General features: G+C 41.9%; 1 protein-coding gene across 2 annotated transcripts in view; it reads right to left on the reverse strand.

The window, feature by feature from the left end:
* tapt1a (transmembrane anterior posterior transformation 1a) overlaps nucleotides 1-16,434 on the reverse strand; it is a 28,918-nt gene that overhangs the window by 9,859 nt on the left and 2,625 nt on the right. Inside the window, exons 3-11 of one of the 2 annotated variants that reach the window (XM_054792669.1) lie at nucleotides 12,836-12,954; nucleotides 9,536-9,568; nucleotides 4,603-4,765; nucleotides 4,317-4,452; nucleotides 3,319-3,416; nucleotides 3,057-3,126; nucleotides 2,586-2,666; nucleotides 745-854; nucleotides 601-660 (exon numbers count right to left, since the gene is read on the reverse strand). In XM_054792669.1, coding sequence (XP_054648644.1) covers nucleotides 601-660; nucleotides 745-854; nucleotides 2,586-2,666; nucleotides 3,057-3,126; nucleotides 3,319-3,416; nucleotides 4,317-4,452; nucleotides 4,603-4,765; nucleotides 9,536-9,568; nucleotides 12,836-12,954 — 870 coding nt within the window. The remainder of the gene's footprint in view (nucleotides 1-600; nucleotides 661-744; nucleotides 855-2,585; nucleotides 2,667-3,056; nucleotides 3,127-3,318; nucleotides 3,417-4,316; nucleotides 4,453-4,602; nucleotides 4,766-9,535; nucleotides 9,569-12,835; nucleotides 12,955-16,434) is intronic. The other variant, XM_054792670.1, reaches the window with a different exon arrangement.

A 16,434-nucleotide genomic window follows, 5' to 3' on the forward strand; every position in this document is an offset into this window, starting at 1 on the left:
TAATTGGCGACTCTAAATTGTCCATAAGTATGAATGTGAGTGTGAATGGTTGTTTGTCTATATGTGCCCTGCGATTGGCTGGCGACCAGTTCAGGGTGTACCCCACCTGTTGCCCGAAGTCAGCTGGGATAGGCTCCAGCCTACCCCCACGACCCTAATGAGGAGAAGCAGTATAGAAAATGGATGGATGGAATTCCACAGCAGCAATGAGCACAGCAGCATGAGGTGCATTGTATTGCGAGCAGGCCTATAATAAAGAGTAGGTCTGTGGGCTGCATTCTGGCCCATAACGCAGAATAAGCATGAGGAATAATAAGATTGGCTGCACTGCTTTGCAAACAGGCCCACAATAAAGAACAAGTACGAGGAACAATAAGATGAGCTGCATTGCTTTGCAAGCAGGCCCACAATAAAGAGTATGTACGAGGAACAATAAAATGGGGTGCATTGCAAGCAGGCCCATAATAAAGACTAATTATGAGGAATAATAAGATGGGCTGCACTGCATTGCAAGCAGGTCCACAATAATAATAATAATAATAATAATAATAATAATAATAATAATAATAATAATAACATCAATATCTGCAAGTTGCTTACGTTCTTTTGTCGACTACTGACAAGATCAAACGCCAAGCTGGCTCTGTATTCACTGTAAACCTGCAAGACAACACGCAGGGCGTCAGAGGATGGAGAATGAGACCCAAGGGTGTTCCACTGTAATGTTTGATATTAGCACTTTACGTCCGCCGTGATGTCGTTGAACTTGGTGATGAAGGCGTGTTTGATGATGTCCACGGCCACTTCAGAGGTGAGGACCATGAAGACGTCAGGGAACAAAACCCACAGATGTTCTGCATCGGGGATACACAATGCACAAATGCATTTTACATACAAATATGACAACATGATGTCCCTCATACAAAAGAAAGACAAATTATTATTAGTAGCAGTACTATTCGTAAAATTCACAACAGGTTAATCAGAAAAATAAAATAATATCCCCAGTAGTAATAATAGAGTGGATCCTAGCAATATAGTGGCCATCCACAATTCACCTCCCCGGATATTCGCTCCTTTTTGGTGGAAAGCATTGGAATTCCCCCCATTAGCGTTTGTTCTCTCATTGCTTAAATGTGAACGTGACAGGAGATAAGCTGACGCGGTGAACAAAAGCAGCAGCGAGAACGTGACTGACGACACGTTGGCACGTCTTCCAGCACAGGCGGCCCCGGCTTTAATGAGGGGGGTAACGGCCGACGGCTGACAGGCGGCGTCTGTCCGTCAGCGACTGTGCGGTTGTCCCTGAGAGGGGTGCGGGGAGCGGGAGCTGTCAATCAATCGCTCACTCTTGTCTCCCTGTGGAGGACAAAATGCCTCACGGCCGGGCCGGGTTAACAGCAACCACGAGCTCAGCATTTTTCTTGGTACTGTGACCGACCCGTTCGATGAATATTTAACACTCATGACCTTGAGTGCGTGTATGTGTGTGTTAGATCCATAGAAATGTGTGCATTTTGGGTGAAAATCTGATGAACCGGCACCATTTACACCAGGGGTCGGGACCTTCTTTGGCTAAGAGAGCCATGAAAGCCACATATTTTAAAATGTATTTCTGTGAGAGAGTCATATCATATTTTTTTAACGTGAATACAACTAAACATGTGCATTTTTAAGACAGAACAAAAATGTTAAAATTTAATGAGTCTCTCAACTTCTGGTGCTGCATGGTTTTGCACCGTACTCAGCAGCTTTCTTTCTTTTCGTCATCTTCGGCAAAAGAGTTGGCTCTGCAGAATTAGCTAGCTGACTATTTGATTAAAAGGAGGGAAGTGTACTTCTTGACCTGTCAATAACCCGAGTAGGCTACCGCATTATCCGGTAATAATCAAGTTTTGGTGTCTGACCCAGAAAATATTGTTAGGACAGCTGGCATTGGCTCTGGCCACCCGCATTGTGGTAAAACTTTATTTTTAACACAGATTTCTGTAATGTTTTACTTTGAAACGTCAGCAAAAAAAGTTAAAACACATTTTATCGCGTAACGAAATGTCTGCGGGCCAGATGCATTCATCAAAAGGGCCATATCTGGCTCCTGAGCCATGGGTTCCCTACCGCTGATTTAGACAGCTTGTAAGGTTGAACTGTTAACAAAAACATTTTAAACAGTTGTGTGTTCCATTGAGGCCGTCAAACGATATTCCTGTATCTGCACATATATCCAGATTCTCACCAAGCCTTCTTTATCCTGCTAAGTCTGTGTGTCCTACAGTTGTGCTCTGCTGCTGTGTATATCTCTTTTCTGCATACTTTAATAACTGCTCTTGTTTGCCTTTGGTTCTGCATCAATAAAACTTTTATCTCGCCTTATCTTATAATGTTCCGGTCATCACTTTGCTCTTTATTGCTGTGATGTGGCCAATTTGTCCCCCGTGACACTCGTAACAGGATGAGCCTATCTTACACAAGCAAAACTATGACAGGTAGCGAGCGCGCTGACAAGGAATGGAGCAGCCAAACAGTTCTACGTACCGTGGGGAACACGCTTTCAACTAACTATTAAAAATGTCGGTGTTTATAATTACCCAGGTTCCAAGAGAACTGCTCCATATTCCTGAGACAAACGATGAGCATGAGGACGTGACTGGTGAAGCGCTCCTTTATGTCTGCAAGAAGACATACCACACATGAATGTAATTGTCCTCTCTGGAATGAGGAGACAATTGAACACGCACACAAAGAAGGAATTGAATCTACGGTGGTGGCAAAGGTGCATAATGGCGTCATCAAATTCCCAGAGAGGAAGCTTTTGTATTCACGGTTACTGGGAATTACAGAGAAACTGACAAAAGAAAGCTTTTTGAACTGCTTTATATAAGCCTGCCGTGAACTTTTACACTTCATCATGCAAGTTCCCTCACATCCACAAGGTACATCAGCTTAATAGGAGAGCAAGTCTGCAGTTACACATGATTAGGAGATTTTGCAACCGGTGCCCTCTTCGATTACAGCCATCATCATTAGGAATCATACTGATAAGATGATACATATCTTACCACTGTTGGACATTTGGAACAAGTTGTTCTTTTCAAATTTCTTGAACACGCTGCCTTTGATCTCCACAAACTGTGAAAACAGAAGACCAAGGAGGCACATTAACATGCTGGGGATTCATGTGAAAGCAATACTTAACAATACTTAAACAGTATGAGCACTGCACTGAATCCATCTGCACAGAAACAAAAATGGATGCCATCAGGCTTCTTTTGCATAGCAGGAGGATTGTATTTGCATATGCGCATGTGTGCGTGCACGTACGTTGCTGGACATCATGATGGTAAGAAGGGACTTGTTGTGCGAGTTGAAGGCGACGTTGAGGGTGGAGGCTTGCACCATGATGAGGATGGCGTGGAGGACTAAGGAACGGACGCTCAAGGAAGCAACTCAAGTCTCATGTGTGCATAAAAGCGCATGGAAACAGTGCTGTGGAGTCACGGCCAGTGATAGTGCCAAGGAGAAGCCAGAGCTTGAAAACTCGGAAACAATGTACAAGTACAGTCGTCCGTCCTTGACAGCGGTGAATTGGTTTCAGACCCAACCACAATAAATGAATTTCCGCAAATATAGGATTCAATGTCAATTTCAGAGTTAAAGCATAGAAAAAAAATTGTTTATGACATTCTAAATACAGTTTTTAACATTAGAGACCTGCAGATATGAAATAACACCCCTATAGTCACATTCATTGTTTACAACACATTGCGCAACTCCTATGCTGCAAGGACTCAAGACGGCCACTAGCTAGCAAGCTAACTTGTTAGCCTCAAATTTACTTTTTTTTTTTTTTAATTTTGCCCAACATCCACAATCCATATGTGAGACATCAACAAACGTCTTTCTCTTTTCTGTTCGTTCTAAAGATACAAAAACAGCTAAAAAGAGACAGCACATTAATGCACGTAACAGGACACACCTATTCTGCCTACAAAGCCCGCTATTAAAACACCTCCAACAACGTTTTATTGGATTGTATTGTATGGACTCACCTGTCGTTTTTTATGTTTCAATTTTTTAAATCTTTAAAGCGTTTACACAAAAGCCAAGCAGCTCTATGTTTGTGTTTATTGTGTTGCCTTATTGTACACAAAATGAACCAAACCATGACCTGAAAACCGAGGTAGGTACCAAACCATGATTACGGCGTACCGTAACACCTCTAGCCTTTATGCACTGAACAACATCCGACTGCCTGCTGTTGCCAGGTAACACATTTCAAACGCCCACGCTGCTGCTCTGGAGCCCGCCGGGAAGGATACAAACATAGAAGACGGCCATGAGGAAGTGAGGGATGACTCCAATGCTGTCTCTCTTGCGCTCCTTGGGCTCTGTGGCGGTCCAGTAGAGAGCGTCCAGGATGTCTTGGCCGAAGGAGGAGAAGAGGCGATCTGCCACCTTCCACAGACAGGTGGACAACAATGGAGGACTAGTTTGAGATCATATTTGTAACATTCTCAACTATTGTACAAGTGTAAAAAGAGGTTAACCACTCTTGCTGTGTAATATTTGGTGATGTGAGATATGGACCAACAAGGGAGCCAGTACCTCCAGCATGTTGAAGATGATGTAGAGCTTGATGACGGACTGTCCTCTGATCAGGTGGTACATCATGGAGTAGTCCACGTAATGCATCATGGAGAAGCACAGCACCAGGATCAGGCCTTTCAGCATGTCGCACACCTGCGCTGGCTGCAGCAGCCTGGACCCGCTGAACAGACAAACACCACTGACTTACAGTATATGTCACATGGATTCCATTACTTAACATGCATTCTGTACACATAACATAGTCATGCAAAAGTAAAAACCGCATGCCAAACATGACAATGTGTGCACATAACAGACTCGCACACAAGTGATGTTCCTGTGTGAGCATACACACAAACGACCTGAGCATCGCCCGCTGGGAGCGCCTTCAGACGTGCGCACTTGTAGTACACATGTCCAAAACCTGAGAACTTGGGCTAGCCCAACTTCCATTCTGTGGTATTTTGTATATGAGGGCGTTCAAAAGGTCAACAGGGCGTATCCCACAATGTAGCTTCCTTTTTTGTCCACCTCAGACAAAACAAACCATGGAACTCTCTCATCCAATTCATGATCTGACTCTTGTAGTAAACACCTGGTTGTTTATCATTTCACTTTCCATTTCTTTTGTTAATTATGTATACACTAGGTCCCCAACTTACAAACACAATTGGTTCCAGACAACCGTTCTTAAGTTGAATTGTTCTTAAGTTGGATAAAAGGCAATATTACCAATGATATAGGTACTACATGTACGTGTATACATATGCAGTATATGCGTATGTATGTAAGTTTGGATGCAGTAGTAATAAATAATAAACGAGGATAATTAATGAACAAAACAATAATAAAAATGATATAATAATACATAATGATAAATGTTATTTACCTTTGAAGAGGAGTGGTCAAACATACGTCGTTGTGGTGGTGGAGGAGGAGTTATTGAAAAAGGACAAATCGTCGTCGTCGTTAGACTCTTCTAAAAGAGGTAGTGTTCTGTGGGTGGTGTAGAATTAAGCAGGCCTATTAACTCTTCATAAACTTTAATCACGCTCTGTCCCGGTTGCATCATACAGCTACAATTTGTCTTTCTCTCCCCAGTGTCTTACTCGACCTGTTGGTCCCATTAGCAGTGTCACAGTGCCCTCTACTGGTCAAGCATATAGCAGTATAAATACTGATGCATCGACTACAAGGCAAAATAAAATAAAATACACACCAGTCGGCTTGTGTTTGTATCCGCGAATGTTTGCAAGTCGGATGTTTGTAAGTTGGGGACCAAGTGTACTTTTATTTCCTTTCTGTTTTGCAGCAGCCTCTTCTGGCACTCTTTCATTCTGGAAACTTACTTGAAAGGGATGCCACATTTGCTGTATGTGTTTACTTGTGTCTAAATAAAAAATAAATAAATAAAAAAAAAACTCTCAACCAAAAACAACAACCACCTTCCGTATTCCGTACTCTGCGACACACTTCCTGTATTCCGTAATTCCGGCCATCAAAATAAAAGCATGCCACAGTACCACATGTACAGTACAGGTAAGCCACTCATTTAATCCACACTTTTCACTCAGTCAGCCAGTTTTCTGAGCGAAAACTGCTCAGAGCAGCCATTTCTCATTCAAAAAAAGAAAAATCTCACCCATATTCAACTCTTGTTCTTCTGTTCCCATACAGTATATTCAGACATATACTCCCATATACAGACCCTTTCCAAAAAATTAGAATGTCATGGAAAAGTTGTTTAATTTCCATAATTCCATTCAAAAAGTTAAACTTTCATAGATTATAGATTCAGGGCCCACAATTTAAACGATTTCAAGTATTTATTTGTTTATTTTTACATAATTTGGGCTTCCAGCTCATTAAACCCACGAAAACAGGAATTCAAAAAATTAGAATACTGTGAAGAAATCAGCCCAAATTTTGCAGGGCATGAATGTTTTAAACTGAGTGTCACACACTAATCATCTACTAAACTCAAATCACCTGCACAGGCGTCCCCAGGTGTCATTAAATTGCTTCAGTTTGGTTCAATTGTCTCAGTTGGGTTCAATATGGGGAAGACTGCAGACATGACAACTGGCCAGAAGACCATCATTGATACCCTCCATAGGATGGGTAAGCCACAAAAGTTCATAGCTAAGGAGGCTGGTTGTTCACAGAGTGCTGTGTCCAAGCATATCAATGGAAAGTCTAGAGGAAGGGCAAAATGTGGCAGGAGAAGATGCAGCAGCAAAAGAGATGACCGTGGGCTTCAGCGGATTATCAAACAGGGAAGATTCAAGAATCTGGCAGAGATCCAGAAAGAGTGGAATCAGGCGGGAGTCACAGCTTCAAAAACCACCACATTCAGACGCATCCGGGAAATGGGCTACAACTGTCGGGTTCCTCGGGTAAAGCCACTTCTGAACCTGAGCCAACGTAGGAAGCGTCTCCACTGGGCCAAGGAGAAGAAGGACTGGACTGTTGGCCAGTGGTCCAAGGTCCTCTTTTCCGATGCAAGTAAAGTGTGCTTTTCATTTGGGAATCACGGTCCAAGGGTTTGGAGGAAGACGGTTGAGGAACAGAACCCAAGATGCCTGAGGTCCAGTGTGAAATATCCACAGTCCGTCATGATTCGGGGTGCAATGTCCGGTGCAGGTGTTGGTAAACTCTGCTTTCTTAAATCCAAGGTCACCGCAACAGTCTACCAGAATGTTTTAGAGGACTTCATGATTCCTTCTGCTGAGGATCTGTATGGAGATGCAGATTTCATCTTCCAGCAGGACCTGGCCCCTGCCCATCCCGCCAGAAGCACCAAAACCTGGTTTGATGCCCATGCCATCACAGTGCTTGACTGGCCAGCCAACTCACCGGACCTAAACCCCATTGAAAATCTATGGTTGAATTATCAAGAGGAAAATGAGGGGCACCAGACCCAACAACAAAGAAGAGCTGACAGCAAGCATCAAGGAAATCTGGGCTTCCATAACTCCCAGGCAATGCCACAGGCTGATTGCTTCAATGCCACGTGGCATCGAGGCAGTGATTAAGGCAAAGGGATTCCCAACCAAGTATTGAAGATTGACATATCGTTTTGAAAGTACCATATTTTGATTGATTTGATGTGATCCTAATTTCTTTCTTTTTTTTCCTGCAAAAACTGAGAAGTCAATGGTGATTTCTTCACAGTATTCAAATTTTTTGAATTCCTGTTTTTGTGGGTTTTATGAGCTGGAAGCCCAAATTATGTAAAAATAAACAAATAAACACTTGAAATCGTTTAAATTGTGGGCCCTGAATCTATAATCTATGAAAGTTTAACTTTTTGAATGGAATTATAGAAATTAAACAACTTTTCCATGACATTCTAATTTTTTGGAAAGGGTCTGTACATCTTAAGAGACTGTAGCTTGGTGAGTGGATGTGGCACTACCCGTTCGTTTGGCCATAATATGGGGTTAGCAAGCAGCATTTAGCTCGCTTCCTGCACCAGTAGCTATTCGCTAGCATGCGGCATGTAGTACGTAAAGCTCTACTAATCAATTAATTGGCTGCGTAAGTAAATATGTACCAACAGGATCTCATCATTGGCTGGACAGTGTTCGTCATTGCGTCGTTACTGCTTGTTGTCGCCTGTCACTCATGGAGTTGCATTGCAAAACAATACAGAATAAATTGTTACGTGTTTATTTTATTTACACTTCAGGTTGGATTTTATTTTGTAGCGCTGCAAGAATTTGCTGTGCGCTGAGAACACAAAATGATTGTGCGTGCGCGCAGCTTAGAGGCAACGTTGCACACAAGCCACTCATCACAAAATCTTAATTTAACAACATAATTACGTATTATTGTGACTGCAGTTTTCTGCACAGCACGGTTTGTAATACGCTAATTACCACATCGGAACTACAGTGTTTGTGGCGACGTGCCATGAATACCTTTTTTTAACCACCTGTCCACACACAAACACTGAGTTTTTGAAAATCTCCACTCTGGCAGGAGTTTTTGGAAAGAAAATTAAACAATGACATCATCCAGCGCCCCCCACTCCTTTAGATTGTGCAAGTGCACGTCATGTTAGGGCCAGTGACTGTTTATATAAGGTCCATATTTCCAATTTAGCACCACTAAGGGAGCATTTTGACATGGATGTTTACGAGCCAGTGTGCTGTATCTTGCAGGCGGGAGCAGCATAATAATAATAAAAAAAAATAATAATAAAAAAACACACGTCTCCTCTGGGCTTGTACAATTTTATAACAAGTGGTGGCGGCAGCAGCAGGGAACAAGAGAATAAATCTACAGGGCTGATTTTTTTAAACATTAACTGTGACAGGGAAAAGCAGGGTGATATAGGACTGCTTCATGTATGTTTCATGTTAGCCATGATGCTGTGACTTGTACCTCTCCTACCTAATCAATAACACACATTTCTAGTCACACAACTACAACGTGATGAACCTGTCGCCTCAGGCAATGAGATCCAAGTAAGACATCGCTATTTGTTATTGCAATAACATGTATGGTAAAAAGGCGAGAAGAAGAAGGTGGCGAGCAGGTAAAAAAAAAGTAGTAAATTGAGTAAATTGGCAAGACGTAGATGGTGGAGAACATCAAGGAAAGGTCAGACAGGCCTTGAGAGTTTTTCCTCCTCAGTCACGACTATTTTTGTGAACTTTAAAATGCTCCAAACACACACGCACAGAAGGTTTTAAAGAGGCAGCTTTTGGCCGTTTCAGGCATTGCGATGAAGATGAGCATGCAAGCTTGGCAAACCTTCCCTGACTTGTTTGAAAAACACAAAAACATCCACATTTGATGCGGGACTAACCAATAAGATGATAAGAGGACCATGACGTGCAGAGCCCCGCTGAACATCTAAGGGACATGATGGAGATGTGGACGGACATAAAGAGATGGGGATGGAGAGTGGACATTAATATTAAGGCTTGTGGGAGGAGTGTACCTGCTTCTTCTGCAGTAGGGGCATGTGCGTGCCCTGCAGGGGGGAGGAGCCACAATCAGAGGGGCGGGGGACAAACAAGGGAGTTGGGACATTGGGAGGTTTACAGGAAGATCAATGAGTAAGTTTTTTGTTTTTTACTGCACTACTGTATGCATGTTTAGAGCAAAAAAACAAAACAAAACATTTGATCTTTTTTTAAATTCAAAATGTATTTTAACATTCCATTCCATTTTCCTCCGCTTATCAGGGTCCCGGTCGCGGGGGCAGCAGTCTCAGTAGGAAAGCTTAGACTTCCCGGTCCCCGGCCACCTCCTCCAGCTCCACCCGGAGGACACCAAGGCGTTCCCAGGCCAGCTGTGAGACATAATCCCTCCAGCGTGTCCTAGATCTTCCCCGGGGCCTCTCCCAGCTGGGCATGCCCAGAACACCTCACCAGGGAGGCGTCCGGGAGGCATCCGGACTAGACTAGCCACCTCAACTGGCTCCTCTCCATGTGAATGAGCAGCGGCTCCACTCTGAGCTCTTCCCGGATGACTGAGCTCCTCACCCCATCTCTTAGGGTGAGTCCAGCCACCCTACGGAGGAAACTCATTTCAGCCGCTTGTATCCGCAATCTCGTTCTTTCGGTCACGACCCAAAGCTCATGACCAGGGGTGAGGGTGGGAACATAGATCAATCGGTAAATTGAGAGCTTTGCCTTCCGGCTTAGCTCTCTCTTCCCCACGACAGTCCGGTACAGCGATCGCATTACTGCAGATGCTGCACCGATCCACCTATCGACCTCACGCTCCAAACTTCCCTCACTCGTGAACAAGATCCCAAGATACTTGAACTCCTCCACCTGGGGCAGGACTTCATTCCCAACCCAGAGGGAGCAATCCACCCTTTTCCGACTGAGGACCATGGCATCAGATTTGGAGGTGCTGAGTCTCATCCCAGAAGCTTCACACTCAGATGCAAACCATCCCAGTAAATGCTACAGGTCACGGCCCGATGAGGCCATCAGGACCCCATCGTCTGCAAAAAGCAGAGACGAGATCCTAAGGCCCCCGAACTGGACTCCCTCGACACCTTGGCTGCGCCTAGTAATTCTGTCCATGAAAATTATGAGCAGAATCGGTGACAAAGGGCAGCCTTGGCGGAGGCCAATGTTCACCGGAAACAGGCTTGACTTACTGCTGGCAATGCGAACCAGGCTCCTGCTCCGGTTGTACAAGGACTGAATGGCACGTAGTAGTGCACCACCAATCCCATACTCCTGGAGCACCCCCCACAGGACACCGCGAGGGACACGGTCGAATGCCTTTTCCAGGTCCACAAAGCTCATGTAGACCGGTTGGGCAAACTCCCAAGTACCCTCCAGTACCCTTGCAAGGGTGTAGAGCTGGTCCAGTGTTCCACCACCAGGACGAAAACCACATTGCATCTCCTGTAGCCGAGGTTCGATTAACGGTCGTACCCTTCTCTCCAGCACCCTGGAATAGACTTAAAGAGAAGGGCTGAGCTGTCAACTGATCACCACCTGGTGATGAGTTGGATTAGATGGCGGGGGAGGACAGACCCGGGAGACCCAAACGTGCAGTGAGGGTGTGCTGGGAACGTTTGGCAGAGTCTCCTGTTCGTCGAGTCTTCAGCTCTCATCTCCAGCAGCAGAGCTTCGCCTGCACTCCGGGGGAGGACGAGGATATGGAGTCTGAATAGGCTCTATTTCATGCCTCCATTGCTGAGGCAGCCGATTGGAGCTGCGGCCGCAAGGTGGTCGGTGCCAGTCGTGGCGGCAAGCCCCGAACCCGATGGTGGACACCAGAGGTTAGGGCTGCCGTCAAGCTGAAGAAGGAGTCCTATCGAGCATGGATGGCTTGCGGGACTCCTGAAGCAGCTGATAGGTACCAGCAGGCCAAGCGGCACGCGGCTTTGGCGGTGGTCGAGGCAAAAACTCGGGTGGCAGGAGTTCAGTGAGGCCATGGAGCATGATTTTCGGTCGGCCTAGAAGCGGTTCTGGCAAACCGTCCGGCGCCTCAGAAAGGGGAAGCAGTGCCCGGTCCACACTGTTTACAGTGGGGACGGGCGCCTGCTGACCTCGACTGAGGATATAGTTGGATGGTGGAAGGAATACTTTGAGGCCCTTCTCAATCCCACTGCATTTTAACATTTAATTTAAAATTGAAATTAAACAAAATGTTACTTTTTTTATTAATTTAAAATCAAGTAAAAAAGTGTCATAATTCTCTCTCTCTCTCTCTCTCTCTCTCTCTCTCTCTCTCTCTCTCTCTCTCTCTCTCTCTCTCTCTCTCTCTCTCTCTCTCTCTCTCTCTCTCTATATATTTTTTTTTTTAAATCATTCCGATAATTTTTTACCGGAATGAAAAAAATTACTAAAGAATTATCAAAAGTAATATTTGTTGTTGACTTTGTTAAATCATGCATATACCATTTAAAATACACACAATATATATTATCCTGTAGCTGTAACATAAACAATTGAAAACTGAAATTAAAAACTGGGAATATTTGATTTTTAAGTCAGCAAAGTATTTTTTTTTTTTTACAAGTGACACTACATAAAAAAAAATCCCGAATACCAAAATAGCAGGTAACTAGATTATAAATTAACACTCGTCTTCTCATAAGCAAAGCTCGTTTTACTAAAAGTGACATAAATTTCTGTTTAAGCGTATTGTTTAATATTACATTTAAAAATAAACCAAATATCAAATATTGAAGTAAATTTTTTAACGCAATAAAAAAAAAAGATATTTGAGATTGTTTTATGGCCTTTTAAATTGTATACTAAAATAAAAATGAAGATGTTAAATCATAACAAATGTAAAGAATACATTTTTAATTGTCTTCAGAGTAATTTTTTATTTTATTTTTTTTAAATAGAAACACATTCAATGCAAGATGTAGGATTTGTTTTTTGATGAGGTCTCAGACAAGGAGTCGGTGAAACCATTTATATGATCATGGACTATGCATGTATTTCAATTAGCAAGAGGTTGAATTATTAGATCAAGTATGTTGAGACATTCCTCTGTGTTTCTTGAAGGCAAATATTATGTTAATTAGTGTTAATGCAATTAGTTTATCACTTGGTTCATCATTATTCATTGGATAGTCACATGCTTGCAGGGTGAGTTTATCAAGAGAGCTCACATAACATGAGCACGGTGATGCTACAGAATTAATAATTCTTATAACCAACAGGGGGCACTAATGCACTTTCTACAAGTTCAGAAAGCACAGAGGCAGCTCTGGCCAAGGTTTTTTTTTTCCTACCCACTCTATGTCGTTTCTGACCTGAAGCCGCAGCATGGCAGCGTGAGGAGGCGGAGCAGGGCCAGCAGCACCCTGAGGGGCAGCAGTGTGAACACGTAGAGGAAGGCGTCCACGCAGAGGAAGAAGCCGAAGACCATCAACTGCAAAGAAATACTTCCCAGTTAAACAAACACACTACGCAAAATGCAGCTTGTTTATAAAACTTGTTTGTGAGCAATTGCAAAGCGACGCTAGGTTGTGACGTACCTTCACGTCTGCAAATATATATTTTGTGGTCATGTTAGACTGAGCGGTGTCGTCTTAACGCTACAAGGTTGAACTGTTAAAGCAAACGAGCGCGGAGCCAAGTAAAGGTGGAAGTCAGTGGGAGGGTTTGCCTCTTATTGGCAGGTTCTCTGTGACTTTTTATGAAGCAAACAAGCAAGCACACCTTTATTTAGACAGCTCAGCCCACAAAAAAACAACTCATAACACACTGTACAGTAGATCCCAGCTATTCGCAAGGTAACGGCAGAAAGGGTAAATAATGGATGCGTACTCATGAAAATGCCTAAAAATGACTATTTTTAATACTACTACCAACCAGGGGTGTCGAAACTAGTTCCAGGGAGGGCCACATACTGAAATATGAAAGGCTAAAAGGGCTACTTTCCAAATATTTCAACTTTCTTCTTCAATTATCTTTGTAAATGTTATTTTTGGAATAGTACGACTTTATTCCCATAATAGTTTGAATTTATTCTCATATTATTATTTTTTTTAATTTTACCCAAACCTTATTTTCCAAAAATTACAACTTTATTTTATTTTGTTTGTTTGTGCTATCACAATATTTACAAAATTAACAAATATTTTCTTTAATATTCCAATTCTATGCAACTAATACTTTGTAATGTTACAAGTTTATTGGCATAAAATTGACCTTTTTTTTCCCCTTCAGTAGAAAACGACTTTTTTCTTTAATATTTTCACTTTATTCTTATAACAACAATCTTTTTCACAACCTAATTTTCCAAAAATTACAACTTGATTTGTTGTTTTATTAGTTTGTCATAATATTACAACTTTTTTAAAAAAATGACGTCTTTTTTCTTTAACATTTCAGCTTAATGTTACGAAAATGGCGTTATTTTACTTCAGAATATTACGAGGTTATTCTCGTAAAATTGCAACTTTTTCTTGGTAGATCACAATTTTTTCCTCTTAATATCTTGTTTGTCCTTGTAAAATGACTGCTGACCTTTCCATTTTTGCTACTGCAGGTTTCTTGTTATATTTTTAGAATGTGCCGCAGGCCAATAAAGAAACAGCCCCTGCTCTGACCGCTATTAAATGCCTCTCACATTTTTACATATTAAGTAATATATTACCATCAATAATATAATACTAAATATTGACATTAATCATTATTAATTAAACTAGAGAAGCACTCAGAGAGCGCAGACCTCTGCCAAGCACCATAGTCCCCCTATATTGTCATTCACACCAAAATAATCATCCTACATTTTTGGATCAGTCTTTGATATTTTGTAGAACCTGTGGGAAAATTGTCCTGTATTTTTTTTCTCCAAGTGCTCTGGCCAATTTTTGCGAAGTTATATGCACAAATGACAAAAATGGTCCTCTCTCGCAATGTTAAATAATCCTTGAAAAAATTTTGGGGCTGATCCGTCTCACCCCCAAAACTTGATCAGTTCTTCCATACACCATTTCCAACCATTTCTGAAAATTTCATTCAAATCCATTCATAACTTTTCAAGTTATTTTGAACACAAACAAACAGATAAACGCCAGCAAAAACACAATCTCGGTGCTGCGCTTGCGCCTTTGCGCAAGTAAAATTATATTATTATAAATACCATATTAAATAACTTTTTTGCATTTTTTCCCTTTTTACTTCTCACGTATTACACATATAACACATTTTAAGTTAGGCATACAGTCATGGAAAAAATGGTGAGACCACCCTTGTTTCTCCAGTTTATGGATCCATTTTAATGGCTGGTACAAATAAAGGTACATTTGATTGGACAAATATAATGATGATAACAAATATAGCTCATAAGAGTTTCATTTAAGAGCGGATATCTAGCAACTTCCATGGTTTTCTTGATAATAACCAAAATCACTTCAGTTCTTACATGGATAGCTATTAAAATCAACAAGAAACTGAAGAAACAAGGGTAGTCTAATCATTTTTTCCATGACTGTACAGTCCTGTACTTACAATAACGTGCAGTTACACAACATCACACCTTATCAAAGCATCTTCCTGCTGGAAAATGTTGTATTGACTTGTGAAACAGCCCCCCTTTGCTGGATTCATTGCTGCTGATTCGTCCAGCCACTTTCTATTTCAGCTACCGTAAACTAAAAATATTACTATTTACGTTTTAAAGCGGACAGAGTCACATATTATAAAGGCAGACAAATACAAGTTGTTGGTCAGGCTTTTGGACATGAGAAGTCACTGAGCTCGCTCATGTTTACACGCATCCCGCCGCGGCCTCCCTTGGCTGAGGAGGGAAAGCCCAGTAAGACAGAGCTTCTTTGACTATACGGAGCCGAGCTTTCCCCGAGAATAAAATGAACAGGACTACTTCCAGGGGCGTGGAAATTAGAATAACGAATCACACCATTGCTTGTGAAGCACAAAAATAATTCATGCAGAAAATCAGGCGTGCCCATTACGTTGATCGCAAACTACCGGTAGGTAGTTTGGGTCGATCACGTAAACGTCACTTTGTAGATGTCATAGGACATCAGTCAGCTGACATTAAGCTCCCCTCCTGATTCGTTCTTGCTCGTTCTTGAGAGGCAACTTTCATCTTTATTATGCTCATCTTTAGGATGCTTTTATCTATGTACACAACTACTGAGGAATTATGTGTAATTGTTTATTGCCATATTGAATATAATTATGATAAACTAATTTGATTACCTTTAAACTAAAAATATATATATATATATATATATATACTTGACTATATATAAATATATAGTCAAGTATAGTATAGTAAATATACATATATTTTCTATATTTATAGTAGGAGGTACACTTTGGGACTTTGGGACCTATTAACTTCACTTGCATGTGTCAAGACTGCCACCTGGTGGCTAATGAGGAAAAACAGCAGCCGTATTGTAAAAAAAACCAAATGTCAGGGGGAAGTATACTGTAGGTATATAATAATAACGTAGCAGTCATATGCACACCTTACAAGTGATACTATGACACGCTTTCTTGTAGGAGCGCTCCATAAGTGTGAGACTTGTGTGCAGGCCTCCTATTATAATCTGGAGTGCATGAGAAAATGGAAATGGAAAACATAGCTCTCCTTGGCCGCACTTGGTAACATCTTCATTGTACAACACAGCAGGGACTGACAGAACCAATGTTGTAATAGTGGTCAGGAGAAAACTGCTGAGCCAGCATTAACAGCGCAGATGAGCATGGCTTTCAACTAGCAACATTTTACAGCGCTGCTTGATGCTGACCACTCATGATACTACAATACACTTTGTTTTTAAAAAATATATATATATGTTTTTGACCGAGTGCTAATTAAAACCCCCCCGGCGTCCATAGGCAACTCCGTGCTTTATTGAATAGACGTGTT

This window comes from Dunckerocampus dactyliophorus, chromosome 11 (genome assembly GCF_027744805.1).
Source record: "Dunckerocampus dactyliophorus isolate RoL2022-P2 chromosome 11, RoL_Ddac_1.1, whole genome shotgun sequence".
NCBI lineage: Eukaryota > Metazoa > Chordata > Actinopteri > Syngnathiformes > Syngnathidae > Dunckerocampus > Dunckerocampus dactyliophorus.